Source organism: Colletotrichum abscissum (assembly GCF_030869225.1).
Source record: "Colletotrichum abscissum strain IMI 504890 chromosome Unknown Scaffold_5.1, whole genome shotgun sequence".
Taxonomy (NCBI): Eukaryota; Fungi; Ascomycota; class Sordariomycetes; order Glomerellales; family Glomerellaceae; genus Colletotrichum; species Colletotrichum abscissum.
In genome coordinates, this window is record NW_026850431.1 from 514129 (window position 1) to 534236 (window position 20108).

Genomic DNA, 20108 nt, shown 5'->3' on the forward strand with positions numbered 1-20108 from the left:
TACGTACATTGCTCTGGTTGTTAACCAGTGCCAGAAACGATCCCGATGGCGACAAGGGCATATGCGACCATCAAAAGGCAAAGGCTCCAAAGATCCCCGAGGCAATGCTGACTCTAACCGTGTCAACGGCGAAAGGTTCTGCAATCGTCGTAAGCTCCCAGCACCCTCTGCAGCTCTAGTCTAGGCATCGCCGCTTGACGGTTCCTCGCAATCTGCTTCAGATGGTCCCCGCAACGTCCATCTGACGTATATGGTCAATAGGTTCATACTACATCTTGCCTACCACGACAGGTTCTGGATGTGTGCATTCGACTGTCGAAAAGCATTGGCAGCCGGAGATGGCTTGCAGCGCATACTTCCAAGATCGGACATGGCATTATCGAGAATTTCCCACAATGTCTGCTCTGGACTTTAGGACGTTCGAGCCAACAGGGTCGCTTGCCGAAGACAAGAGTTATCTGGCAGGTGCCAAAATCATGAAGCATCATGCCAAAGCTTTGGACGAAAAGGATTGCGCGACTCGATCTCGTGCTGCAATGCCGCGTACCGGAGGACCTGGCTCAGCAGTCCCCAAGTATGGTGCGGCTGCGATGGTTTGAGAGCGATAGCATACACGCTATGAATTTCAGAAACGGACTGGATCCAGAATTGCCTTTCACGGAAAGCAGAGCGACGTTTCGTTTCCAGGTTCCATGCTGTTTAGAGATGGGATGGAGAAGGTCTCGAAGGGAGAGAGGCTGTGCTTCGTTGGCAAGGATTAACTGCCATACATGACTCCTCAGATCTGTGGAGAGACAACTCAAATGATTTTTGACTAACAAATGGGCGAGTAGGGTTTGTCGAAAACACCAATTGGCGTTGTGCAACATTTCGCTGACCAAGACACACAGGGAAACCATCATCGACTTATCTTCCCTATGTCGGCCCGAGGCTGCGAAGAATCCGGATGGGTTCAGGTCCCGGCACACAATTAAAGATGTCCAGGGCGGCGGTCCGAATGCCATTCTGTCTAAGCTTTGGGAAGATGCCACCGACGGGGGCGTGGACATTGATCGAGGTTCATCTGGTCTGAGACTCGTCCGAGCCAGAAAACAACCACCGGAGAATGGACACTGGCGGTTAGAACTTGGTTTGCTGGCCCCTGGGAGAGACGGCAAGAGTCAGGGCCCCCTTGTAACAAACCCCACGGAAGCGAAGAAGAGTGTTGCGCTTGGCAAAACTTCAGACCGAGCCTCACCAGGGCATCAGGGGCCACCATCGACTGGACAGCGCCGCAACGGGCTATTTCTAAAGATGGTGGAAGCTAAGAACAGTCCGGTGAGCGGCCCCGCACGACGCGGTCCATGTTCAAATGTTGTGGCACTTCGTGATGCCCCTGGAAACCAGACTACTGCACGGGACGGCGTCGAGTGCCGGTGCAAGGGGGGCGCACGCATAGGGTTGGGGAGCTGTATGATCTGCGCAGGGCCCATTGGCTTTGAGTGGCTGTTACCAAGGACCAAAAGATGCATGCTGCATTCGGGGACGCGGTGCTGTTGCAGCTCGCAGCTCCGTTGCACCAACAACACGGTCACACGGGTTCGGTTTGGACTCTGGAGAGACCGGTGCCCCCCTAGAAGAAGCCAAGAGATATCTGCATCGCATGAGACGTCCGGCTCAAAACCACGAGGTTCTCCCGCAGATGCTCGCCCGGCCGAAGTCTGAGTCTCTTTCGACTTGTTTTCCTTCTTTTCGACATCTTCCAACGCCAGACATACATCGGAAGGCCTCGATCGATCCATTACCGCCTCGCTGGTCGCTGTCTCTGTTTCTTCGCCGAAGGGGTTTCTGCGCTTTTTATCGTTTTCGTGTTTCTCAAACCTTGTCCGGACTTGCCCTGGGCCAGCACCCATCATCATCATCATCTCGTCCCATCCCGTACATGATTGATCGCCGATTTGGCTGAAAACGGTCGTCCAATCGTCCACCTCTCCAATATTGGCTTCAGCCCAGGTTTAAGAAAAGATCAAAGTACAAACTCAACACCACACCGTCCCGTCTGCGACGTGAACCTTTTGCGAATCCGCGTCTACTTCTTACCTTCGGACCTGTCACGACTCTTGCTCGCCAACCTTCGCTCCCTCCCGCTCTAACACGTAGAGTAACACTCATCCCACCCGGCGTCATCTCATGCCACGTTCCAGAATCCCGAGGTTTATCTTATTTCGATAATTGTTCAGCACTGCGACTCTTATTACTACCCGAACTTGCCTTATCGCTTTCTTTACTTCCCGTCTGAGACATCCGCCGCGTCGGTCACTAGTACCTATTCTCTATTCTTCGTTCCTCGCTTTTTGCGCCTTTACCCTTTTGACATATTTTCCCCATCGAATCTCATTTGGTGTCCCCATCTTCTCATAACAGAAAACGTCACTGGCATGCTGGGCAATCTCCAAGCGGAAAACTAGTCGAAACAGAGGAAGGAAGGAAAGAAACGAAAAAAAGAAGGGGAAAAAACACAACGGGACTCGTCACCGCCGAGAAAGGATCATGCTGAAGGCCGCCCGCGCAAACTCTCAATCCTCTTCACCTCTTTTCGCCCGCCTTTGATCTCTCGGACCATCGTGTTGTTGTTCAACCAACTCGAGATCTCTGGTGGTGCAGCGGGCAAAAACACACCCATAATAGCCACCACCACCACAACACAATGGAGCGCCCCCACCGTCCTCCGCCGCTCACAATCCCCCCGCCGCCCCGAAGCCGGACCCGAGTCCGGAGACCTCGCCGTCCCAACGCACAACAGGCGCGACAGTTCAAGCGATGGCTGCTCCGCGCCCAAATCGCCAATGACGTAGCGCACGTCGCCGCCGCATCGATACTCTTATGGATCATGTCGTGGTTCCTCTACAACGTCTCGTTTCCTTTGACATATCCCGCAGGGTTCGTCACCATATCCCCTCACATCTACTATCCACTCGATATTCAATACATACTGACCGTGATAAATAGTCCCGCCGCCGTTGCCCTGATCGCGATCCTCTCCACAGACATCCTCCTCGACGCCCGCTCAATAGTCCACGCTCACGACCCCTGGCCAGGCTGGACCCTCCTCATCCGCCTCGTCCTAGGCGCCTCCCTCATCGCAATCTTCTGGGTCTATATCTCCCTCGGTGACGTCTTTGCGCGCGGGTTCACGTACTGGGGTATGTCCGACAGCTATGGCCGCGTGCTGGCGTACATGTTTCTCTGGGGCATCGGGCTCTGGGATTTGCTTTTTGTATTACTGTGTCGGCATTGGCTGGGCAAAGAGGTCAAGAGGTACGGGGAGAAGGCGAGACAGGTGTTTGGGAACGAGAATGGGAGAAGGAGGGGGATTAGAGGGAGGATGTCGCCTGGTGGGAGCGCGATGAGACTCGGGAGTGCGGGTGGAGAGCGCCCTGAGCGGATTGGTGTCGTCGATCTCGAGGCTGCGAGGCCTGTTGAGGAGGGCGACGGCGGTGATGTCGGTAGGGAGAGGGTTGGGTTACCTGTAAGGATGGGCGTGAGAAGAGTCAAGAACAGCGTGAGCGCGAGCGTCAACTCCGTCGCGAGCGGGACGGGGCCGGGGAATGGGATGGGAAACGAGGATTCATCGCCACCTCCGCCTGCATTTATGAGGCCTGCATGACGATCGTCGGGAGTACGAGGCTTGGGAAGCAAGATACCTGGCATAGCATAGTTACAGCCACGAAAAGAAACCTACATTAGTTAATGATAATCAATATCAAATGCCAACTATTACTTTTTTTTTTTGCATCTAAAATGTGACGTGGCATATAGGACGACGTGTCCGTCTGATGGCGACATCGGTTCGTCTTGCCGAGTATCTACCTCAATTCGTCTGATTTCTCTCCAGGGAGCATGAATGATAGACGGACGTATTTCAGACGTCGTCTGTTGCAGCACATCATTCCATTTTTATGCACTGATAATAAAAGGTGTTATGTGAACTGAGTCGTGAGGGTATATCAGCGCGCAGTGAGTCTTAGTACGCCAAATTAACGCTCAAGGACAGCTACATTAAATACTTTCAAGTTCCGACTCCAACATATCAAAGACAGCTACATCACATGCTTTCAAATAGCCTCTCTAAGAAGCACTTAGAAGCACCATAAGAGTGAGACGATGTTGCTGATGTAATGCAGTCAGGCTGCGGGTATCAATTCTACAAAGACTTCCTTCTATCTCGACATTTGTAACAATCCTACACCTATCGAATGTTCCCTGCCTAGACTTCTGCGTTTATTTGGGGTCCTTTTACAGGTGCCATGGCTTCATGTGAGCCATCTCTTTGGATGTAGAGTAGGTCTCGTCAGCGACGACTGTGCCAGCCTGTTTGCTTCGCTTCGTCTGCCGTCCCTTCGTCGAGGTCTCGATGGCATCAGCCTTGGGCGTGGCAGACGCAGGTGGCTAGCCTGCTTCCGTATCGGACTCGCCTGTCAAGTCCACCATCTGCGCATCAACGTCCCCAAGAGTCGCCGCCGCACGAGCAGCGCCATCTGTGATGCCCGCCAACTTTTTGTGCAGAAATCCCAGTGCCTTGTCCCGCTGTTCTTTGTCGAAGCTCTCATACTGAGGATTGCCGGGCTGCTAACCCGCAAGAGGCTCCATAATCTGCTTCCCGTACTTGTCAACCATGAAGTGACTGAACGCCTCCTCGTCGTTGTCGTCGTACAACATCGGGTCATCCTTCTCAGACTTCAGCCGCTGGTAGAGACCATGTCCGGCTTTAGGCCAGGATTCGGGGAGTGCGTCCTCCGAGTCTTCGGCGTCTGCCTCTGCTTGATCGGCTGCGCCGGTGGGTGCGGTCTTGAGGATCTTGCGGACGCCGCCTGTTTTGGACCGCTGCTTTGAGGGCTTGGAAGCCGGACGGTGATCTTGCTGGCGGCGGGGCTGTGACTCTCGATATTGCTGTGTTGTGTTAGTCCGTATGCTTTAGGATGGGGCAGATGAGGGTGGAAGACGTACAACTTTTGGTTCGGCCCAATCTGGCGAGCCGAAGAGAGGCAGGTCGGGGTGCTTCTTAGAGACAGAGGCGAGGACGTCTACGAGAAGGCCGGGGTGGATTTGTTCGCTGAATAAGAGGAGATTGAGGAGATCGCTCCTCTTGAGACCTGAAAAGTACTCTCGTCTCTGCAAGCGCGTCAGCTTGGGTCTAAAGTTCTTGCTTGTCTCTATGACACTCACCTCACTGCCACTGGCACTGCCTCCTTCAAACCCAATGAGGCTCGGCTTAGGGAACTGTGGTAGGGTGGCAAGCTTCTTCTCGCGCTTCCTCTCCACCTCGTTGTGGTGCCTCTTCCACTCCGACTGCTCCTGCTTCGCCTCGCGGTACTTTGCAAGTTCGCGCTGATACTTGGCCTGCTGCTTGTCCTCCTCCTTACAGGTAACGCACTTGAACTTGGAGGAACCGCCGCCCAGGGCGTCTGCCGAGATCTCTGGGTCATGACAAAGCTGGTGCCAGGCCTCGCCGCAGCCGCAGGGGACGATGGGGTTGCCGTCTGGGGCAGAGATGCGGTTGCACTTGACGCACATTGGGTTTCCGCTGCCGTCATCCTTGGTGCGCTTCCTCTTCACCGGCGGTCTAGGTACGGGACGCTTGAGGATTGCGGGTTCCTGGTAGGCGGGGATGTTTGCGGATTTTCGGGAAGCCTCATCTTCCGCTGCCGCGCGCTTCCGCTTTGCTCCAGAAGATGGCACTGAGCTGGGCGGAACTGATTGGGGTTCTGCGTACGGGAGATAAACAGTCATAGGCAGGTGCGAGTAGTCCACGGGTGTATCTTCGACTTTCTCTGGGGCGACCTCAGGAGTTGGAGGAGGAGGAGGAGTTGCGACGAGATGGGGCGGTGGTGATGCTGGGGTAGCACCTCTGTGACGACTCATGATGAATCGTGAAGTCGCAAGAGAGAACTGTGGCTGGTACGACTGCTGTTCAATAGCTGGCGGAGGAGCTGACACACGAGGCGGTGTCTGTACATCATGGCGATGCTCAATTGGCGCAGGCTCAATTTGTATTTGCGCAATCGGCGCAGGCAACTGCTCGTGAGATTCGGCTTCGATGGGAGCTGTTTGCACATCTTCTGGCTGTGTTTGAACGGTCGTCGTGGGCAGGACTTCCATTTCGACTGTGGTATCAATTTCGGCGAATTGAAACTCATCTGTGGCTTCTGCATCGATTGCCATAAGGTCTGAAGCCGATGGGTCTGACATGTTGAGATTGAAAGGTGCGGCTTGTGCCGTGATACAGGCGTGTAAGGTGTGGATGGCTTGTGAGAGCTATCGAATGCTGGTGAAGCTAGCAGAGCAAGAAGGTGATGCAAAGGACGAGATATTCCAGCTTCTGGATGCAGAAGCTCAAATTAAAAAGACTGGCCCATCGATTAATGAGGAATATAATTTGAGGCAACGGGTATCTGTTTCGAAGAAAGAAGAAAATAATGACGGCTTGCTGTGTACGCAGGAAGTCAACCGCAGAAATGCCATCAAACACGCGACCACTGTGAGTCGCGGATGTCACGTGCATCATTTACCGAGCTCACCGAGAAGGCCCGCACCCTACGTGCCTTCCCACCTTGGAGTCCCTCGGTCAGCCAGGCCAATCAAGGTGAGGCAGGAAAGACGGAGACCAGAAGCGCAACATGCACAATACATGGCGGTACTCTCGACTCGCGTTTGGTTTTTCTTCCTTCTTATTCTTGTTTTGATGTATCTTAGGCATTGTGCGCAAAAGACCTTGGGGCTGGTTCAAGTTTACATTGTAGTGCAGTGAACAGACAGGCTTAGGCGATCGAAAACGCCCATAGCATCCCACCTTCCGGGGATTAAGATTGCAGTGAAATGCTGTGCGTGTCGTTGCAGCTTCTCAAGTGCTAGGAGGATGCACGCATCTTCATCCGATTAGCCGACTACAACAACATACATCAACGATCAAATCCGCTTCTTTGGTCATGCAAATGGCCTTTGGATGGGTTAAAATTGCAGTGCTTGCGCGTGGCGGAACTACGGTCACGCCATGCACGCCCGTATTTATAATCTTCTATCACCTTACTCTAGGTATTGTTCTGCTGCTGAACCAATTGCATGGTCCCTCTTCGAGATTCACAACCCAACCCCTTGGAGGGTAAAAGTTGCAGTGAAAGTTCCGCACTGCAAGCGGATACCCGTTCCCACCTACCCGACCACACCCTCTCCCTTCAAAGCCCGAATCCTCTCCTCCGAGAACCCAAGATGCCCCCCCAAAACCTCATCAGTATGCTGCCCCAACGTCGGCGGCACACTCCTCACGCTCGGCTCGCTCTCCGAATACTTGACCGGCGTATTCACCATCCGAATCGGCCCGCACTCCTCGTGCTCCATCTCGACAACCATGTTCCGCGCCTTCGTATGCTCGTGCTCCAGCGTGCCCTGCACATCATTCACCGCCGCGTACGGCATCCCCTTACCTTCGAACACGCGTAACCACTCCGCCGTCGTCTTGGTGACGGTGACTTGCTCGATGAGCGCCTCGAGCTCGACGCGGTTGGCGACCCGTTGTGCGTTTGTCGCGTATTTTGCGTCGTGCTGCCATTCTGGTTTGTTTAGTCCCTGGCAGAGGATGCCGTAGAGTCGGTCGTTGCCGCCGCCGAAGAGGATATCACCGTCTTTTGTCTTGAAGGATTTGTACGGCACGATAGAGGCTTGCACAACGTCAGCATGTTCTATGAGAAAGAATGAGCAGCGAGTGAAACTTACGATGCGCGGTCCCCCATCGTCCAGAATCCTTCTTCCCACTAATCAGACAACTACTCGCAATATTCGCCAACGTCGCCGTCTGGCAATCACTCAGCGCCACATCAATATGCTGTCCCCTCCCCGTCCGCCCCCTCGCGAGCAACGCCGCCATGATACTGTTACTCGTATACAAACCCGTCGTGAGGTCCGTAACAGCGACGCCGACCTTGACGGGTTCCCCGTCGCGGCTGCCTGTGATGTGCATCAACCCGAACTCAGCCTCGACCATTACATCGTAGCCCGCGCGGTCCGAGTACGGGCCAGTTTGGCCGTACCCTGTGATGGAGGCGTAGATGAGGCCCGGGTTGATGGCGCGGAGGGTGTCGTAGTCCATTTTGTACTTTTTGAGAGTGCCGGGGAGGTAGTTCTCTACGAGGATGTCGCATTGCGAGACGAGCTTGTGGAGGATTTCTGTGCCGGAGGGGTGTTGGAAGTTGAGGCCTAGCGACTTCTTGTTGCGGTTCACCTTGTGTGGATGAGTTAGCTCGGTTCATATCTGTGACTGGAGGATACTCACTGCGAGGAAGTAGGCCGATTCGCCGGGTCCTTCTTTGGAGGAGCCGGCTTTGTAGGTTGCGTAAGGAGGACCCCATGCTCGAGTGTCGTCGCCGCGAACGGGATGTTCGACTTTTATCACCTCGGCGCTTCAATGGCGTCAGTACGAGTTGCTTAGTATGAGAAGATGGGTGAGATCAACTGACCCCAAGTCTCCCAGAATTTGTGTACAGTATGGCTACATCAGTCAATGTTAGCTTCCAATTTCGGAAGTACGGGAGTAATGATGCTTACTCCAGCCAATACTCTCGTCATGTCCAGCACACGATACCCCTCAAGCGGCAGCTTATTGCTCGGTACCGATGAGTACCGACGCCACGCCGTCGGAAGGCGTGAGGACTGCGGACATGACCGCGCAGCCCTGGAGACTATCCGGGAGGAGATTCTAAGTGATGAGGAAGCCATTGTCTAGGTCTTTAGACAAAATCATAAAAGAAATGAGGACAAGCTTTCGCGGGGAAGTTGTTGAACAAGTTCGAGACCGGCATCATCGATGTTGGCGACTTGGTTCCCCAGCTCCGACCCCGGTCTAGCTCCGGTCCGTTGGCGGGGATGCCGTCGGGTAGGCCTCGGCATTATCCTGGTCGCCATTTATGTGGCTTAGGTAATTTAGCACAGACCATCACAGACTGCCTTCATCGGCTCTGAAACTCGGCCTCAAATGTCCCGTCTGCAAGTTAACGCGGTTGAGGGCACAACAGACATAGTATCGAACCAAAGCAAGCCGCTCATTCATATCAAGCTTCTATCCTGCTATTAATATTCTTACATATGGCGTTTATGTACTTCTGGCCGGATATCGAGCAGCACTGACACCGAACGCCTCCCAAAATGCGGGCAAAGGAGAACAAGAAATCTCACAACGGATTTGGCCAACCATCTTCAAACTAAATACGTCATCCCAGCACTTCTCGATCCCGAACTTGTACAGCATTCAGCTGCTCTCGGTCACCTCCAGTTGTCTTGAAAACTCACAAATGACGTTGCCCAGGGACCTCAAGAGTCTGCCGGCGTCGAGTTCGCGGGCCTTCAGGCGATCCAGCCGGAGAAGAAGGCGAGCCTGGTCGCCGCCGCGATGGCGATCGTGAATAAACAGGCTCCGAGTTGTTCCTTGGCCTAGCTCTGCTCGGTGGCGGAGGCGACAATGGCGATTCCTGTGATATGGGTGATATAGGTCGTGGCGTCGCGGGCCCGCCTTCGCTTCCTGAGTGGTGTCCTGGTGATACTGGCTCCTGTGGTTCATGTTCTCGGTATGTGCTGTACTGTTCAGCCGTGTCTTTCAAGGCGGAACTTCTGAACCGCTCTCCAGGAACTTCTGGCCACTGCTTTTCCCTGTAGTCGGGGGCCCCAAATGGATCTTCGGTAGTGCTGCCGAACCATTTGCCAACTTTGACCAGGCCGGCAGAGACCTTTCGTCTATGTCCCGGACCTTGCTTGGTTGCCTGAGTTCCGCGCGTAGATGTGCTCGTGAGTGGCGGCAAGCCATGCTCAATGTGGTCTGCATGCCCATCTTCACTTTCTTGGAAAGACTCCGAGTCTACCTCTCGAGCCCGATCATAGATCAATCGACAGTGTTCGCAGCCACAGATGCTAAGCGGGTCTTTCGGGGCCTCGTTTATACCGTCTAGGAGGTAAATGAGGAATGATCCCACGATTGCTAGCCCTGTTGCAACAATGGTGCCCCATTGGCCTGGAAGAGAACTGGTCAGCGACAGAGAGATCCCGTAGGCATATATAACTCACCAACGCTCCCAAATGGCTCGGTATGATAGTCCATCTGGGGGCTCCAAAGATTGATCTCTCCGAGGATGAGAATGGCTAAGGCAGCGCCGCCAAAAACGAAGATCTCGATCAGATTCAGGAACCCGCTAAACGTTCTGTGTAGATCCTTGGATTCATCGGATTCGTTTCCCTTTTCCTTCTGCGGCCCGTTCTGCCTCTTGATCCAATCGGTGATAACGATCTTGTTTCTCATAGAGATGAGCGAGATTATGGCCGGAACACAACATGCCACCGCGAGAAACATGGCGTTTCCAAATCGAAGCTCGTTCGGCCTCGGCACCACGAAAATTTCACTAGCAGCCTTTTGCCTCAAGCGAGAAAACGGCCCGTCTGTCTGGGAACAGGTAATACCGCATAATGGACTGTCTCCGTAAGGGAACTTTCTCGGGTCCGACGATATTGGATTGCCGTTGTTGTCTTGATAGCAGGGAATAGAATTGGATCGGTAGAACTCGACAGCCAAGCTCACGAGACCTATAAATGTTGGTCAGCCTTTGAGCAAATACATCTTCTGGGGGGTTTAGCTTCCTACCTGCTAGTAACAGACTCGTCCACACAAAGACAGTGTTGCGTCCCTTTTCGTGGAAGTACGTCTCGGACTTCTTGACCGTCAACGGAACTGCGAGAATGCCAATGGAGCAGAATTGAAGCGCCCCGTAGATATCCATATCGGCAGCGTCTAGGCAATGAGTGTCAGATAGAAACTAGGGACCTTTCTGCTCCAAACTAACCATTTACGTGGAGAGCAGCAAGAACGATCCCATGCACCGCAGCCACGGCTGGTAAGATCAATGCCGCTGCTATGCAGACATCTCTGATCCATTTCTCTCCACGAGCTAATACGCATACTGCCAAAAGAATGTAATACCTAGATCACCCTATGTCAGCTATGGCCCGCTTATGGTAGAGCATCGTCTATTCGAGGAGATTCAAAAGCTGCAGATGGGCAACGTCTTCGCCCTTTGGTTGTGTTTGTACAATTCACGCATCGCTCTACTCGTCCTGTGTCCAATCTCGAACCAGCGAGAGTTGGATTGCTACAGAAAGCGAGGTATAAAGGGCCGATACAGCATCACAGCGATGAGGTCTTGGGCGATTGCCTCGGACTTGTCCCCGGTTTTGCCCACCGCTTAGTAGGTTGTATGTAATCCCGTTCCATTGCATTAGAAAGTGGAGAAAGAGAAGCATCGCTCACAGGATTCGCTGGCCAAATCCATATTGCCCTGATACTGGCCATCCGCAGAAAACCTCTATGCAATCCGGTGACGATCCGCAAGACGCGGTGAGCTGATCTGTGGCTCGCTGGCTGATGATGGCACGCAATAGAGGGGCAGGTGAAAGCGGTGGCATCGCGCGTGTCCCATCAATTCTCCCGAAAGGTTGACACAGCGTGGTTCGACCATCTAATGTGGGAACGCTCGGTAAAATAAGCTTTCTTTTGTTTCCTGCTCGGTAGCAACGGTGGAAGTTGTAGATAGTCAATCGACGAAAACGGCTTTCTGCTGCCTCTCTAATCGGTAGTTGGACAAGACATGGAGGTCGTCTCCCGCCCCTCCATCCGAAGAAGTTCACCTTCCCTTCCGATTGCCCGAGTATCCGTCCAATGCTGGCATTGATTACCTCACTTGACGGTAAGGCTGTGAGTGGAAGGTGCTCGTGTGCTCGCTTGCTCTTCCGGTGCGGCTCAGCCAGCAGTGCAGAGCAACGGCGCAAGGGGCAAAAGCTTGGGTTCAGATGGCAAGCATTCCAGAAACCCCGCGGTGGTGGCGCAGCAAAAGGATTCGGTTGCCCATCTTGCCGTCTTCATCATGTTATCGAGTCGTAGGATACAGAAAGGCAGGTGCTTTAGGTGAGCATCGCTGAGAATCTGACGCTGCAAAATGCCGACCGGCGAATCGACAACGCCAAGCCCCATAAGGATAGGAACACAGCAGATGTGAGAGCTTCTAGGGACGCATTGTCAACTGTTTCTGGCCAGTGGAGGTTGCAGTGCCCTGTCGGCTCTGACATTGACGAGAAACAATGTTCAATCGGAGGCACGCTGACTTGCTGATGCTTGCTGATGGCATTGGAACCGTGCAGGATACTATGCCGGTTGAGGCACTAGGGCCCAGATCAACTCGCCAGTCGGGCGTTGATGCCACCCCGCCAGCTCGCCCCGTCTCAGGTCTTAGTGCCTTTTCCTTCTCGAGTCTCCTCGTTCCCCGGACCTCACATGGCCGGGCGATCTCGCTGACGTGGGTGGATGATGTTAGCTCGGGCAGCCTGGCTGTTGGTTCTAGGTCTCTGCGGTCGACTCTGTTCTAGCATATCTCGTACTTGATGCGCTGAGAATCCTCCTCTATGGTTGAACCAGTCAGTTTCGCACGGTACATTATCAAGATGACGGTAAGAAAGAAGAGGCAAAGCTTATAGAAGCGAAGATGGAAGTGCAGGGAGGATGTAGATGCTCAACGTAATTTTTGATCATCAGGCTTCCAGTATTCTTCCTTGCAACGTTAGCTCAGGCGCGAGGTGGCAGTGTTAGGTTGGTTCCAAACTGGAACTTGGAAGACTTGAAGGAACGTCAATCACCCGGACCGATCGTCCCCCGCCGCGAATGAAGCGGCGACGTCAATTGGAGAAGGACATGGCCGAAGTGAATGACCCGCGCCTTCTTCATTGGCAAGGCGGGTAATATAGGTGCAAGGGCTCCACTTTCCCCCGTCATCTCAATTCGGTGGTTCTTGCCTCCTTCACCGCGTTCAGAGACTTCGTGAGAAGTACTCCGTACATGGATCTTGCGAATTTCCTAAACCTCTCTCTCTCGTCGACGCTTGATTTCTGGGCCCCATGAGGGCTCGAAGTCTCGACACGTACTCTAATTGATTACGATGGCCATCGATACACGGACGGATCAGATCAGAGAATGGAGGTCAATTGTGACGTTGATAGCCTTCTTCCTTGCGAGTAAGTCGTGGTACCTTCGTTGAAAAGCCTTTATGTGCATCGCACATGTGTCGCAAATGGATAATTCATTGATTCAATGGGCGCACAGACATCGTCGTACTTTTCCCTTTCCACATCCCAATCTACGTTCCTGCGCGACTGTGGGATGCGGTGTTGAAGGTGCTTCGCAAGCTGCGGGTGATACCGCGCGAGGAAGACACTCACGATGACTTCAAGGAGGGTCGCTTTGAGGGAATATCCCCTCGACGCAAGCGTTTCAAGCGCTTCGACTTCCCAATGAACTCAATTACTGCGCCATTGATCGCCGACTTGTTTCTCCTGGCCATCTTGGCAATTGGCAGGGAGGAAGTGTACGACGGAACCATTGGCCAAAACGGCATCCATCCTCTCGATATCATGGTTTTCTTTCTGACGCTGGCGTACATTGCCATTTCGATTGACGCCTCGGGACTCATTCGGTACTTGGCACTCAAGGTGCTTCAATGGGGAGGCAAGGTCGGCTACCGGTTGTTCTTCTACCTCTACGCCTTTTTCTTCTGCCTGGGCACCTTCATCGGCAACGATCCCATTATCTTGTCCGGCACGGCCTTCCTCGCCTATATGACCCGAATCTCGAACAACATTAAGTACCCAAGAGCGTGGATCTTCACCCAGTTCTCCATAGCCAACATCGCCTCAGCCATTCTTGTCTCGTCCAACCCGACCAACCTCGTGCTTGCAGGTGCCTTCGACATCAAGTTCGTCGAGTACACGGCCAACATGGTTGTGCCAGTCGTCGTCACGGCCATCGTCTTGTTCCCGTTTCTCCTCTACATCATCTTTGCAGACAAGAAGCTCATCCCCGAGTCCATTGAGATGTTTCAACCGCCAGAGGAGGCCATGCAATCGAAGCCCGTCAACCCCAACATCCCGAACCCCAGAGGAGCCGCAAGCAATGCCGATCAAGCGCCCGAGAGCAGTCCGCAAGCACAGTTGCTCTCAGCCATTGAGATTTTGAACCCCTGGCTTGACAAGGGAGGAGCTGCCTTTGGCGCTGTTGTCATGTCGGTGACCCTAATTACGGTCCTGGCTCTCAATGCCGCAAACGTGAAACCGAAGGATGATCAGCACCTGCAAGTCTTTTGGGTCACTTTACCGGCCGCTTTCATCATGCTATGCTGGGACCTGGCGTTCGGCTGGTCCCACAGAAAAGAGACTCGCCGCATAGCACAACAGGGACGAGAGGGACAGGACGAGGAGCTTGTCAGGGCAGAGGAAGGCATTAGAGAGAAGGGCAACGCGGGCATATTGGGCCAAGAAGACACAAGCTTGGCCCAAGAGACGACAGAGGTGTCGCCAATGTCACATGCAACCAGACCAGAGATTCATATCCAAGATACCGACCTTCTGGAAGATAAGGAACGCCTCGGAGTTGCAAATGAGGAGGTTTCGCCAGTCAGCAACGATTCGAGCACGAATGCGTCGGAGCGGAACGCTACTGATGCCGAGTTCATGATTACTCCAGCAATCCCAGCATCGGGAAACAGCGACAGTGTGACCGGCAATGCAGGCCCGCAGCTCATATCTTCACAGTCTACAGCCGTGGAAAGAACGGAGAAGGCCGATATCAGCAAAACACCGAGCGAGGGTTCTACGGAAAGTAGGAGACGAGCTGTGCCAGCTGCGGCCAGTGGGCCTGGCGAAGCACAAACGCTGCCAGATGGGGTTACGGATATTGAGAAGGGGACCACTGGAAGACAATCCCGCCGAAGCTCGAGTTTCCGCTCCAAGAAGCAACCGGCGACGCTGGTATCGCGCTTCAAGGACGGGTATCGTTGGTCACAAGAGACATTCCCCACGGTGATGGCGGTGCTATCTCATCTACCCTTCGCCCTCGTCCCTTTTGCCTTTGCCATGTTCGTCCTTGTGCAAGCTCTCGTCACCAAGGGCTGGGTACCGGTGTTTGCGTACGGATGGGATCACTGGGTTGAGAAGACGGGAACGATTGGTGCCATTGGTGGCATGGGGTTCCTCTCGGTCATCCTCTGCAACGTGAGTATTTGCCCGTCCAGATCTGGTTTGACCAAGAAGTTTTACCGCATAAAGGCTGACTTTTGAGATCCTTCTTTAGTTCGCGGGTACGAATATTGGCACCACAATCCTACTCTCCCGCGTGATCCAGGCGTGGCAGCAGATCCACCGAGAAAATGGCGTGCCCATCAGCGAGCGCACTTTCTGGGCGACGGTCTACAGCATGGCTCTCGGAGTCAACTACGGCGCCTTCAGCACCGCCTTCAGCGCATCGTTGGCTGGCCTGCTGTGGAGGGACATTTTGGAGAGAAAGCACATCTTTGTCAGCAGGAGGGACTTTGCAAGGGAGAACATACCCATCATCGCCATTGCCATGACGGTCGGTTGCACGGTTCTGGTTGGGGAGATTTACATTACTCGAACGGACGATGCGTATCCGCTGTGAGCTTGATATCAATCAAGCAGATGACTGGGCGAGGTTCATGAGTTGACGGCCATCATATAGAAGACTGGAGACGTTTTAGAGATCCAAAAGATACCCCCATTTGGCTGGAAATGGCCGTCAGTGGATAACATTCGTCTGGATGAGGCCAAAACGACGGGTATTCGTCAACGTCATGTAAAGCTGAGTGATGCTTAATGCGGGAGAGAATGAGAGCACGCCAGACTACAGAATAACCCCAGACTGGACGGCACCACACTCCGCCACAAGCACGACATCACAAACGGGATCAATTGACTTATGACCAAAGAACAAGTCATTCGCCACACTCGGAGCGGGCATCGTGCAGCCGTCCCGTCTCGACTGCGGCATGAAGAGCGGGAGGGCTGTGTAGAGGGGAATATGCAGACTGTCACTGAATGCATTTCCGCAGGCAGGCGAGTACCGTACGAACATTGGATTATTGCGGATGGCGTGCAGCAGGGCTGTGGCTGTGTAGTGAACATCAACCCGGGGGGGCTCTGCTGCGTGATGCAACGCGGGCTTCGTCTTTTGTTTTGCCATGCATTCTGCATTCTGCGCATAGTCTATGAGGGGTTATGAAGAGATCAGGTATTGCTTCTGTTGTAAGGCCCATGGAAGATTTCTCGGTCTGCCTTGACGAGGCGCGTAGGAGTTCACCCGTTGGGCCCGGCAAAGTTGAGGGTCTTTGGCAGGCATCCTCAACTAGGGTCTCATTCACCAAGACCAACTCACTTTTGTCGAATTCGCTCATAGACGGGGGGTTGCGGAAAGAATCATGGTCAATAACCGCAAATCGCGGTTCAGCGCTTATCGCTCACTCGGGTCCTTGGTAAGGTAACATTGAGCAGAGTCGTGAAAATAGCACAGCCGCGCTGCTGTGCCGTCACCAGGTTCTCACTCACCGGCGATCCACAGTGTCGTAATGTAGACTCGCGACAATGTGGTTTACCGTTCGACCGCGATCATGATCCATTTCCGGACGTCAGCGGAGGGTTGTGTGCATGTGTCTCAGTCATGATCTTCTGGTTCAGCCAGCCCCCATTCACCAATGAGATTGCCACGCTGCCGAGGGTCGGAAGCGCGGAGGCTGTAGGTAAGCTGAGGCAGCAGGATACAGCAGCTTCACCCCTACCGACGACAACGGCTGCGGGGTTTCCCAGGTTGTGATTGATGGAGCATGGGGGAGGGGACGGCACGGGAGGAATGGGAGGATGCTTGGGGAGGGGCAGAGGGGTTCGTCGGTTCGATGGGGGACGGAAGATCAGCGTCTGTCAGCACGGGAGGGGACGGGGTTGCTTACTGCATGAGCTGGTCCGAAGAGCTCTGGGCTGTTGATTCAGTCTTTGAGTATGAACTTGTGTAAGTCGGGTGCGTCTCTACGGCGTGGACGGGCGGGCGCATCCGGATCAAGGTCTTGAATCTTGTATTTGGTTGAAGGCTGAGAGATGTTGTCCTGAAGAGATGAATGGTTTCCTCAATTCCAAAGGATCTCGGCTTCAGAGGGAAAAGACGGGATGGACTCTTCAAAGTTCGACCCTGCTTTCGCTGGCCAAAGCACCCGGGCGAACTGAGTTGTGGGATGAAGAGTTGAGACGCTGGAAGCATGCAGTCTTCTGCCCAAGAAGAAGGGAAATGTTTCACCCCATTGATGCAGGCAGGTTGTTGATGGTAGGCCGTGCTCTTGCTTCAGTCTGCCATGCAGCGCAGGACTCTGCTAGAGAGCTTTTCCCAAGTTCTCGCCAGTCGGGATGGTTAATGGCTCGGGTTCAGCTATGGTCATTGACTTTGACTTCGAATCTCCGAACTTCAGATAGATACAAGGGATGTTTGAGAATCGGGCGTTGTCTCTTCTCCCCCACCCTTCCTCACAGCATGCTTGGGTTTGAATCCTTCGCGGGAAAGACGGCATGAACCGAGGCTGTTTAGGGCTCTTCTGCAAATCGAGCCTCCGAAAATAATCTCGACGGAAAGAAACGCGAATGACTTTGAGTACTGCTCTCTTACCCAGTGTCACTAGGTAGCGCGGCAGATACAGTATTACACCGTCTGCCTGAGAAAGCCGTTGTGACTATTGATGAGTAGTATACCATACTCCATATTCCAGTGAAGCTCAGTATGCTCGCGAATAAGTCAAACATCGTCAAGCCAACCCGAAGAGCATCCCATCTCCCAGGATCCTCCATCCCATTCTTCTCTCGTGGGGTCCAAGTGTCTCCATCCGGAGTTCATGGGTAAGGCAGAGGGTATCCCGCGGTGCTCACACGTCCAGAATTCATCACGCTCGAACGGGGTTTGCAGTTGCAGCGACTAACGTCCTCACCATTTTCGCATGCAGGAACGTACATTGACTGTCTTGCTTCTGTTTCTTACATTGACTTTCGGATTGCGGCCTTTTCCCCTTGATTTCACCAATGCAAGTATGGTTCTTATCATGGAATCCTCTTCTTCTCGCCGAGGGCCATCCCGGAGAGATCCTGCAGGCTCGCTGTTGAAGCAGTCGCCGTTTTGAAACGGCCGCGCTGCAGCGAAGGAGGTGCGTGGGAGTGATCAATGCGCCCGTTGGATGAGATATGGACAGAGTTTTTGGTTTTGTTCTTTCAACGTTTTCCTGCCAAAACAGTCTTGATAAATTCTGTTTGAACCATTTCAGCTGAAGCGAGTGAGAGAAAGGGTTAAGGTGCAAAATGGGACGATGGCTCTGAATGGGATGTTGGACCCGACTCGTAGCACTTACCACTCGAGGCTGAAAAAGCCACATATTGTGCCTCGTGCTCTTTCGTGTTACCTCAATACTTTAATTTGTTGAGTCGTTGATTGCCTCCCCGGCCCGACTTTGGCCAAGCCGATTCTTCGCATCATGTTACTGCCAAGCCGAGTCTTTTCTTTGTGTAAGTTGCGAGAGGGCGGGCTGAAAAATTTCAGAAACGGTTACCGAACGTTGGGACCTGTGGCAATGGGAAAGGGGGACATGAGAGAGAACAAAGGAGCCAGAGCCTAGATGCGGCGGGCAAACAATGTGAGCATTGTAAGGGGTGCGGTGTTTAATCGAGGGATTGTGATTCCTTTGTTTGACTGGGTAGAAACTAATCGAGGTAGTCGCATGATTGCCCGTTTTGATGCAACCTCGCTCAATCACCAGCTTGCAGAGTGAGTGGGGGGAAAGGATGAGTGAGCGGGTTGCGTGAGTGAAGTCTTCAGTGAGTGAACTCATGAGTGAGTGAGTGACTTGCAGCAGTAGCAGCGCCTCACTAACACAACGGGGTCCGCGTTCAGGTCACCACCGACAGGGTGTGCGTCCAGGATCTACACTCCAAGTATCCGTACAGCTGCAGATGGTGGTGTTCCAGCTCCGCCCCGCGGGTCCTTCGCCTTTCCGCCATGGCGCCCGCGAACGAGCGAAGAAGCTTCTCCAGCGTGTGTGTTCGTCCACGGAGTCCAGCTCGGCCCACGAAGCACACCACGCCGGGCTGCTGCTGCTGCTGCTGGACTGTAAGGCGTCAGGGTTTTTGGCTGGGCCGAGCGGATCTGAGAAAGCTGATTGAGCGCCTAGGCTAAGCCGAGTTGAGGTAGATCCTCGTGGACCCGTTGTGGTACCTTGTTCTAAGTTTGGGAGAGCCACGCTTAGGTTCTCTTCTTTTCTCTCTGTCAGACTGTGGTTCAGTGCAACATTACTGCGCAGTCTCTTTCGCTTTACCAAGACCAACAAGCCTCGATGTGTCTCCAACGCAGATCAGCCAGGCAGACGAGCACCATGGTCCCAGAGACTGACGCAAGTCAAGTGGTTCTCGTTTGTGATATGAATTGATAGATATGGAACGATCTAGGGAGAACGTTAGGCATACGTTTAGGACAACCTTCGGCCTTATTCGTTTCCTCGCCGCCGCAAAGAAAGCCGCCGCAAGAAACATGAACCGCCCCAAAAAGTCCAGGCAAATCCCTTTCCAGACACACCACATACCCTTGGATCCCCGCGGTTGGTCGGGGGGCGGATCTGTTTCCCTGCTGCGGGAGAACAGGGATGCTAGCACGACGAGAGCAACACGGCCAATTATAGCCGCATCGCATGGCGCCGGGCGAACGATTCGCGGCCATGGTTCATGGTCCAACCCGAAGTACAGAAAGAGAAGTTGTAAGTTGTGAGTGGCATCGCTGCGGCAGAAACAGCGCCTTATGGGGTACACTCACACGGCTACGGCTACTATTCCCAAACATTACCCTCTTTTTTCGTTTCCGTTTCTGCTTTTCCTTCCCCAGTCCCGTCCCATCCTCATCCACCACGTCCGCAGCTGGGCGATATGCACACTCCCAACCCATGAATCTTTTGCGCGAGTGTGAGTGGAAAAGGCCAAGGCATCGAGAGATGCCGGCCACTCAGCGGTAGAGATACCCTCTCTGCCTTGCAGTTGCTTCGCTTGCTTCGGCTCGTGCCCTCCTCACGCTGGACAAGGGGTCTGATAGGATTCCTCCCCCTCCATGGCCATGCTTGCTTGCATGGAAGCTCTTGTGAAGCTCTCTCATCTCAATGCGAAAGAAGTAGCCATTGTGTCTCGCAAGGGAA

At 53.6% G+C, this 20108-nt stretch overlaps 7 protein-coding genes across 7 annotated transcripts; 3 read left to right on the plus strand and 4 right to left on the minus strand.

Moving 5' to 3' along the window:
• Positions 1 to 338: 338 nt before the first annotated feature.
• Positions 339 to 1704, plus strand: CABS01_02677 (uncharacterized protein; the record flags this gene model as incomplete). Its single annotated transcript, XM_060536055.1, has 2 exons — positions 339 to 593; positions 883 to 1704. 2 exons carry the CDS (start codon positions 339 to 341, stop codon positions 1702 to 1704), a joined length of 1077 nt encoding a protein of 358 aa, XP_060393967.1.
• Positions 1705 to 2686: 982 nt separating this feature from the next.
• On the plus strand, positions 2687 to 3646 carry CABS01_02678 (uncharacterized protein; the record flags this gene model as incomplete). The annotated part of the gene is made up of 2 exons (XM_060536056.1): positions 2687 to 2919; positions 2989 to 3646. The coding sequence occupies 2 exons, from the start codon at positions 2687 to 2689 to the stop codon at positions 3644 to 3646; spliced, it is 891 nt and encodes a 296-aa protein (XP_060393968.1).
• A 782-nt stretch (positions 3647 to 4428) lies between these two features.
• CABS01_02679 (uncharacterized protein) lies at positions 4429 to 6228 on the minus strand (the record flags this gene model as incomplete). Its single annotated transcript, XM_060536057.1, has 3 exons — positions 4429 to 4517; positions 4614 to 4929; positions 4987 to 6228. 3 exons carry the CDS (start codon positions 6226 to 6228, stop codon positions 4429 to 4431), a joined length of 1647 nt encoding a protein of 548 aa, XP_060393969.1.
• A 960-nt stretch (positions 6229 to 7188) lies between these two features.
• Positions 7189 to 8748, minus strand: CABS01_02680 (CoA-transferase family III; the record flags this gene model as incomplete). The annotated part of the gene is made up of 5 exons (XM_060536058.1): positions 7189 to 7694; positions 7750 to 8254; positions 8306 to 8432; positions 8490 to 8521; positions 8578 to 8748. The coding sequence occupies 5 exons, from the start codon at positions 8746 to 8748 to the stop codon at positions 7189 to 7191; spliced, it is 1341 nt and encodes a 446-aa protein (XP_060393970.1).
• Positions 8749 to 9314: 566 nt separating this feature from the next.
• Positions 9315 to 11114, minus strand: CABS01_02681 (uncharacterized protein; the record flags this gene model as incomplete). The annotated part of the gene is made up of 5 exons (XM_060536059.1): positions 9315 to 10033; positions 10087 to 10599; positions 10658 to 10804; positions 10857 to 10993; positions 11077 to 11114. The coding sequence occupies 5 exons, from the start codon at positions 11112 to 11114 to the stop codon at positions 9315 to 9317; spliced, it is 1554 nt and encodes a 517-aa protein (XP_060393971.1).
• Positions 11115 to 12998: 1884 nt separating this feature from the next.
• CABS01_02682 (arsenite efflux transporter) lies at positions 12999 to 15529 on the plus strand (the record flags this gene model as incomplete). The annotated part of the gene is made up of 3 exons (XM_060536060.1): positions 12999 to 13074; positions 13163 to 15105; positions 15185 to 15529. The coding sequence occupies 3 exons, from the start codon at positions 12999 to 13001 to the stop codon at positions 15527 to 15529; spliced, it is 2364 nt and encodes a 787-aa protein (XP_060393972.1).
• Positions 15530 to 18819: 3290 nt separating this feature from the next.
• On the minus strand, positions 18820 to 19303 carry CABS01_02683 (uncharacterized protein; the record flags this gene model as incomplete). Its single annotated transcript, XM_060536061.1, has 2 exons — positions 18820 to 19037; positions 19255 to 19303. The coding sequence occupies 2 exons, from the start codon at positions 19301 to 19303 to the stop codon at positions 18820 to 18822; spliced, it is 267 nt and encodes an 88-aa protein (XP_060393973.1).
• Between the last annotated feature and the right edge of the window lie 805 nt (positions 19304 to 20108).